The sequence below is a fragment of the Branchiostoma floridae genome, chromosome 6, assembly GCF_000003815.2.
Source record: "Branchiostoma floridae strain S238N-H82 chromosome 6, Bfl_VNyyK, whole genome shotgun sequence".
NCBI classification, from domain to species: Eukaryota; Metazoa; Chordata; class Leptocardii; order Amphioxiformes; family Branchiostomatidae; genus Branchiostoma; species Branchiostoma floridae.
This window is the reverse complement of record NC_049984.1, coordinates 20,475,838-20,484,515: the sequence shown is the minus strand read 5'-3', so window position 1 is coordinate 20,484,515 and position 8,678 is coordinate 20,475,838. Positions and strand designations below refer to the sequence as shown.

The following is an 8,678-nucleotide window of genomic DNA, read 5'->3' as shown; positions in this document are numbered from 1 at the left end:
GCTCGCATCAGTTTTGGAGTTCCCGAAGGATGTCATCCATATAATCAAATCAACATGGCCTAAGCTAAAGTAAAAAACAATGCAACACTGTTTATTTCGAGGACAAGTGGTCTTGGTATTTTAATCTTGGGATGTGTTGTACAAAAAAAGAATGCACATGTCTCATCCTCATTGCTAGTTTTATTACAAAAGACAGCTGAATTTTCTGTCCCAGTCACACACATGCATATACATGTATGCATATGTTTTACATCATCAGATTAATGTGACTAGGTCCAAGGTGTTGTGCCTGTAATTCTCCATATTGTACAGGAATCATTGTCCAGTAAAAAAATGAACAGGTGTTTAATGCTGCCATAAATGTCCATCATCCTCAGCTGATCTAAAAACTATACGAGATAAAAACCTGTAAATTACAATTGTAAGTTAGTTACTGAGATGAGTATTGGGTATGCTTCGTTGCAGAGACCGCTGGCAGTGTGAGACTTGGGTATATGGATGTACGCAGTTTAGAATGACATGAAACTGCAAAAAAATATTCAATCTGGGAGTCAGGTTATTTACCTTATTGGGAACCAATCAACTCAAAAGGTAATAAAAAAAATGATAGAAGTATGGCTGGTTTACCAGATACCTGTACAAGTTGTACATGGGAATAAAAAAAAGTGTAGTTAAAGGAAGAACATAAATGTGAAAGACTGTGTTAGGATTTTCTTGACCAGAACCATTTCCTGGAAGAAACAGTAACTGGACTAGAGGGTGCGCAGCCTTGAACAGAAGTTCAGAATAAACTGGGGCGTACACTAGTAAAGACATGTTGAATTGTAAAAAAAACTCCTAACAGCATGATAACACCATTATATTTGATTACATTAAACTTTGATATGTCTTACCAACATGACAGCCAAACTGCAATTACACCTGTCAGGTAACTGCATTGTACAAAATGTGCGGATATTCTGCCTTCACTGCGATTTCTGACGCGTCACTGACGCTGACGGGTGTTAACTATGACCCGAACGCCACTGTACACTGTGGGTTTTATAAAGTAGAAGGCAAACCTACAGCTTTTGGGATCCTGAGAGTGTCAGCAACTTTGTTCCACTTGTTTTTGTCGATGACCTGCTGTAGTCCACCCAGCTGGGCCATGACTGTAGAGAACTGGGCAAGGTCCAGCTCACAGCCTCCAACCTGGACAGGAGGACGCCAGTAAGAAACATTGATCAATCAGGAGTCTTGGATGTTGCATTCCGCTTCGAATTAAACGATATCCACAATAAGGGGATGGATTTACACACAACTGGGCCATGTGTCGTCGAACACCCACAGTGCACATCCTACAACATGTACTGTGACATACATGTACATACAGTATGTATGGTGAGTTCCTGTACTGATTTTTTCCTCGCCTAAAACTCTGTGGGGACATGGGGCTGAGATTAGACGTAATAGTGGGAGGCAGCATCCAGATAATATTCTACTCGAAGCTCACAATATAATGGGCCTGTATGGACAGTGGCACCTCATCGTCACTTCCACAGTTTATCCAGAGCCTGTCATTACCTTAAATGTTTACTAGGTACATTGTTGGAAACAAAATAAAAAGGTTTTAAAAAGAGCACCAAAAAACAAAATGACAAGTCTTCCCAGCAAGATACATGTGTGTTAAGGTATTTCACCTGGCTAAATTGGCATTTTGACCTTCCATCTCATTAATGAATTAAGAAAGAATGGAGCTGTAGCGAATATTGATAGATGTGTAGATGGGCATGAAAGAATTCTCAATCTCATTTTTGGGGGCCATATGGATGCCGTCAATTAAGAAAGAATGGAGCTTGTAACGAATATTGATAGATAAAAGAATTTTAAATATAATTTTTTGAGGCCATGTGGATGACGTCATCAGGTTTTATTGCCCCTAATATAATTTTTTTGGTTTATGACAAAATGCAGCACTTTGGTACATACCACAGCAACGAAACTATGCTTTTCATGTACATAATGATGCAAAAGCGGTTGTGCAAATTGATATCTACTAATGAACAGTAGTAATTAGAAAATATTCGTTTTCATCTAATAAAAAAGTTTGTAGCTTTCATCATTATGCACATAAAAAACATAGCTTCATTGCAGTGGTATGTACCAAAGTGCTGTATTTTGTCATATTACTCATAAACAAAAAAAATTATATTAGGAGCAATAAAACCTGATGACGTCATCCACATGGCCTCAAAAAATTATATTTAGAATTCTTTTATCTATCAATATTCGTTACAGCTCCATTCTTTCTTAATTCATCAATAAGAAAACAATGGAAGGTCAAAATGCCAATTTAGCCAACCTGAATACCTTAAGGTCTCATTGATGAGTTTCTTCTTCCCATAGACTTCTATGTTATAATTCATGGTTTAAATGGGAGCGTTCATAATGAAGCTACGTGAAATTTTTGCAGATTTTTCATTCTATGTTGAGCACATTTACCCTATATCGTGGGAAAAAATTGCCAATGTCAAATAGACACTGGTTCTTTTTTTATAGCAATTATTACAAACTACGATTAGTCAATCCCACAAAAGGCAATTTTTCGCTTGTAGTGTACAACTGCACCACTCAGAACCCAGGACTGTGTACCTCCGACCTAGCGCGCGACTGCAAAACTTTACCTGCTAGTTTCTTCAGTTACAAACAAGCTTTCACCAATCTAACTTTTGAGATCAGTTCTGCTGGCTAAAAACATGCGTCCATGCAGCCATCTATTTTTTGGCTCGGATCTCTTTTAGGGTACCCACTCGGAGTAATACATCAATGAGACCTTAATTGGTATATAGAGAAATGTGGTTATGCTTTTGTCTGGCAAAGCGCCCAATCAATCACCTCCAACACGTCCCATATCATTTCATCATTTATTTTCATCAGTGTTTAAAAGACATTTATTTTCAGACTTTTCTATCCAAAGTACATAACAATAACAAAGTTGCGAATGCAAAAAATAAACTTCGAACGTACAGATTATCAAAACAATCTTATAATGCCTTTAATATTCCCACCCACTGTGTCTCCCGAGTACATCCAAGCATATTCATACCATTCTAAACAAGAACTTTACGTACCAGTGGTGATGACTCCAGGAAAATCTCCTGGCTTTGCAAGTGTTTCCTGATGCAGGCCAGCTTTGCCACATTGGGCCCCCATCTGAGTGAAATATAAATCCCAGCAATAGTTTAGAACAGAAAAGTCAGCATCTAACTACTTGTAGTCTTATTCTACATACACTTTCTGGTTGTTCCTTGGATTAAACACCAAAACAAACTTTGCTGCACATCAGATATAATGTACAGTTGCATGCAAAATTATTCAACCCCCCTCACATTTTTGCTATTTTGGTAAAATAAGAAACATTACAGCTGCAAACTAGTATCAAATCATATGACTGATGAACAACTAGTTTATAACAATCTGAAACAAGAACAAAAGTCAAGATTTATTTAAAAGTTCATCCAGATATGCAAATTTTGTAGAAAAAGCAGGTTGCAAAATTATTCAACCCCCTGCAAGAATGTGTCTTTAGCTCTTCGTACAGCACCCCTTAGCTGCAGCTACCTGCTTCAGACAGTTTGATTGCCTATCACAAGCTTCTAGCAGCACTCTCTAGGACTTTTGATTCATTCCTCTTGGGAAATGGTCTCTAACTCAGTAATGTTCTAAGGTCTATGTGCCAGAACAGTGTTCTTCGGATCCCACCAGAAATTCTCAATTGGGTTCAACTCAATAGGGTTATGGCCACTCGAGAACATTCCAGCATTTTCTACCTAACCACACCTTTGTGGATTTTGATGTGTACTTTGGGTCATTGTCTTGCTGGAATGTCCAATGATGCCCCAGATTTTACTACTTCAAGGACTTGCTGACATTCTTGGCCAAAATGTCCTGGTACTTGCTTGACTCCACGGTGCCTTCAACTCGTGGAGATATCCAGTGCCATGAGAAGCAAAACACCCCCACAGCATCACAGTCCCACCGCCATGCTTCACGATAGGCAGGGTGTTCTTCTCGGCGCATGCCTCACTCTTCCTGCGCCAAACATACCTCTTATCCCTAGGACACAAGAGCTCAAGTTTTGCTTCATCAAACCATAGAAAAGCGTTCCAAAACGTCTGTGGCTGAAGCAGGTTGGTTTGAGCATATAGTACAGGAGTTGTCTTTTCTTGTTGCGTGGGCTCAGCAACAGTGTGGGTTTTGGGGTTCTGTACATTGGGCCCTTCAGTATGAAGTATGTGGCGTACTATGTCCACTGCAACATCAGTTCCTCCTTGTGCCAAGTTGGTTTTCAGGTCCTTTGCTGTAAGCCTAGGGGTTTTGTCCACATGTCATATCGGGATTATTGCTGTGGCTGCTGAATTCTGGTCAGAAATGTAAGCAGACCCAAAAAGAGGTTGAAGCTGGGGCATCATTGGACATTCCAGCAAGACAATGATCCCAAGCACACATCAAAATTCACGAAGGAATGGTTACAGAACAAAAGTTGGAATGTTCTCTAGTGGCCATAACAGTCTCCAGAGTTGAGCCCAATTTAGAATTTCTGGTGGGATCCGAAGAACACTGTTCTGGCACATAGACCTCAGAACATTGCTGAGCTGGAGACCATTGCCCAAGAGGAATGGTCCCAAAATTCCAAAGAGTGCTGCCAGAAGCTTGTGATAGGCTATCATCCTGCCTGTAGCAGGTACTTGCAGCTAAAGGGTGCTACAAGAAGACCTAAAGACACATCCTTGCAGGGGGTTGAATAATTTTGCAACCTGCTTTTTCTAGGAAATTTGCATATTTGGATGAACTATGCAATAAAATCTTGACTTTTGCTCTTTGCTCTTTGATTTGGTACTAGTTTGCAGTTGTAATGTTTCATATGTTGCCAAAATAGGAAACATGTGAAGGGGGTTGAATAATTTTGCATGCAACTGTACATGTATGGAAAATTACTACATGTCAACAAATCTGTAAACAACAAGTCTAATACAATGTATATTTCTATGCTTATCTGTTACGTTTGTTGATCTTTCTTTGGTAGGAGTCAAGTGATACCGATCAACCTTAATTAGTTGGCCTTTCTTGTGCGACAAGTTGGTGAAATTCTTTATCTGACTCACTAAATCTAACTGCACAAACCATTCTTTAGTTTTCCAATCTGTGAAAGTAACTATGTTATCATCATTGATATACCATTACCTATTTACCAACCAGAAATCATGGCCATTATGGCAATCAAGAACACTGGATATACATGTAAAACTGGAAGTTCTCCAAAAGTAGCAAGGTAAGCTGCCGAAATCTAATCATTTCTTCAATAAGACATGACCTAAACACATGCCAAATTTCCTGAGCATCCATTCATACTCATAGCTTCTTACCGTATGGTGCTAAACCACAAATGTACATACAGACATGTAAGCTACCAAAACACAACATCTGGAGATAAGCACAACAATTGCTTTAAGTGCATCACTGTATGTCTCACCTGTTGAAAAATCTGTGTACATACTGGATATCAGTAGTGAATCTCATGTCATCATTCAACTTGCACTCAGGCTGAAATGAAGAGGGGTAAGGTGTGAGAAAACTGAAGCTAAAAGGGACACACAAAAGTTCTGAATAACACTTCTCCTATGTCTATATGATTTGTTTTTATTTTTTGAGAACCATGCCCATAAAGGTTGGAAATGCAGTAACAAAGCACGTACAAATTGTACTCTAACTTGTACTAGTTTTTAGAGGTGAGCTGTAATACTGTATTTGCTCAATTAAAGTACACACCCCAATCAAAGTACAAGTATGCACCTCCCTTTTTTGGGGCAGACATCTGCAGACTAAAACATTAAATTTAATTTTTTTTGGAATGTTTGTATATTTTTGCTTATCTTCATGGAAAATGAATAAATATCAAATAATACATGTAAAAATTCAAATTATGTATCCATCTCCGGGTGTCCTTTAGATACTGTAAAATTAATGCATTTATGGGATTTAATTTCATGGTAGCGGGAAAATGGTGACTCAGTGTTCATGATGGTTTTGACTTCGCTGTTGCACCATCCAGTGCACACAGTCACATACCGTAATGGAAAACCCAGCGCCTCTATGAACTGCCAGTCAAAAACCACTTGCTGGTTACTTGGCAAGAATGCTACAAACGGACAGAACAGTCCGCTGACAGTGCTGGCGTGATCAACTGTCACTGATCTAACTGTATCAACCCTCTGTACATTTCTGCCATGGTGTTACACATAAGGTCGTATGGAGCCACAGTATGAACGAATGCGAATTTTAAAAAATTGCTGTATTCGTGTGTCTTTCCCATGGCAAGTACATCAAACATGTCACTATCATCACACTGTGAGTGTATAGTACAAATGTACATACATCTAGCGAGAAGGTGGTGTTGTAGGCAGTACCAGCAGAAGAAAATGTTTGCAATGGTTTTGAGTTCATGGTGAAGCAGCCACCACAAAAACTGCAAAGTTTAACATAAAACCACTGCAAAAGTTTCTACATTTACAGTACCTCTTTGTGACATACCAAAACTCTGTTTAAGCCATTCAAACTTTGTCAAGTTCGTTAGCTGTAAAATTGGTAAAGGCGTGTGTAAAATAATCTGAATGATGTACTTTAGAGTTACGCTCTTGTTGCATCTCTACCATTTTGCAACAAGGTGCAGACAGTTCCAAGTAGACTGTTCCATATTTCCACTTATGTTAGTTTAAGAAACTTTCATTTGAACACAATGATTTATGTTAAAAAGTGGCAAACTCCAGCTTAATGCTTTCGCAAATGAATGTTTTTTAAAACTACATCATAGTGATAACGCTAGTTCACCTTTATCCACAGGGTAACCTATATCCGTTGTCTCTAAACAGAGGGTGTTTAGGGACATCAAGCTAAAGGATGGCGGTTTCAAATTGCAAAATTTTCATAATTGTACAGTTTGAAACCACCTTCCGTCAACATGATGTCCATAAATAACTTGTTGTTAGAAACAACGAATATAGGTTACCAGCGGATAAAGGTGAACTAGCGTTACATAGTAAGTATGACCACATCTGCAACTTCTTAGAACCACAAGAAGACATGAGTGTGCAAGAGCCAAGCAGAAATAAATTTCTGAATGGGAATTGTCAGCCAACCATTTTTTTTGCCAGTGCATATGCGAGAGAAGCCGTTCGTTCAACCATTCAACGGTTTGGTTTGCATGGATGCATGCATGGTCTACACGCTGGGTGGATATAGCGATTTGCTTTTGCAGCCGTGGATCGTAGGTTCGAACCCCAGTTGTAACAATTTTTTTTTTTTTCATGTGATTTCGTTTAACATCCAGGCTTTTTCCAAAATACGCACCGGCCAGCTTTTTTCAGAAGCTTTCTTGTTTAATCATCCTCATCACTGAACTTAAGTGCTCGGACTGAGGTGGGCCGTTGTTTACAATGACTAGTGATGGTTACACATCAAAACATGAACTCTCTCCAGACTGTGCTGTCAGAATGTGTATTTCAACTAGTGGACTGTCTATTGTACCCCTCATAATTACTACACATATACCTGAGAGCTCAACACTTACCTGCCATGTCTTTGGAGGTACCACTTTGCAGATTCCGAAAGGCTGCGCCCGTTCCCTAATAGATTCTATGTATGATATGGGATCTTGGAATTCCTGAGTTGTAGGGTAAAAAACCGGGGCATCAATTATCTTTGGAGCAACAGTAGAGGTGGAGCTGGTGACAACATCCTCTCTCTTTGTCACTTGTGAGGTGGGACTTCTAGCAGTATCAGAAACAGAGCACCTTCTTAGTTTCCTCGGCTTTCTGTCATTGCCTGTGCTCCCGCCTGATGAAACACTGCCTGCTTGCTCGTCTGAAAGCCTTTCTGCTGGACAGCTGGAAGCAGGAGATGCAACTCTTTCACAAGAGTCCATGCTACAATATTTATCTTTACATTGTAGTTGCAATATTGAAGCAGTCTTTAAATTACAAGCTTTTGAGTCACTTATTTTTGTGGTCTTGGCAACTTTGCTATTAGCGTTGGACACTTGGTTCATATATCCTCTTGTCTGCATGGTATCCCTTGTGGCACTGTTCTTGACAACTGCCAGTTTGTGACGTTCCTTTTGAAGTCTGAAAGGTCCAGCAGCCTCATCAACCAGTTGACTTTGTTGCCTTGTTATTCTTTTAACTACAGGGGATGTCACTTCTACTTCATGGTTGAGTGATGAAGATGTCTTCTTTGCATTTCTTGTACACTTTGCCTCGTGGGATGTCTTATCATTGGACTTTCTGGCACTGCTCTTTTTGTGGACCATGGTGGTATTGTTGACTTTGTCCTTGGAGCATGAGATTTTAGGCTGTGCTGTGAACCTTCCATCTGGCGCACGCTTTCTTCCTGGGGATGGACTTGTTTTGTTGGATGTTGCAGTGGTGGCGGCGGGTGTGGTGTGTGTGTTGGTGGGCTGGGTGGGGCACACCCGCCCGGGGGGGAGCGAGTGAGCTGACATCCTCACACATGACGCGGACATCGTCTTGCTGCTGTTTGTCTGCCAAAGAAGAGTATAATCTGTTCATGTACATGTGTCTGTATCTGTTTGAATAGGAACAAAATGGTATCATACATGTAGCTTAGGGGAAGATAACGAAAAT

The 8,678-nt window shown here is 39.8% G+C and overlaps 1 protein-coding gene across 1 annotated transcript in view; it reads right to left on the bottom strand.

Annotated features, from left to right (window-relative positions):
* The window catches only part of LOC118418185 (protein Jumonji-like), a gene marked incomplete in the record, with an annotated part of 22,489 nt that overhangs the window by 6,808 nt on the left and 7,003 nt on the right, over positions 1-8,678 (bottom strand). The window contains 4 exon segments of the mRNA XM_035824022.1: positions 1,066-1,191; positions 3,111-3,192; positions 5,513-5,583; positions 7,607-8,575. Of these exon segments, the coding sequence (XP_035679915.1) occupies positions 1,066-1,191; positions 3,111-3,192; positions 5,513-5,583; positions 7,607-8,575 (1,248 nt within the window).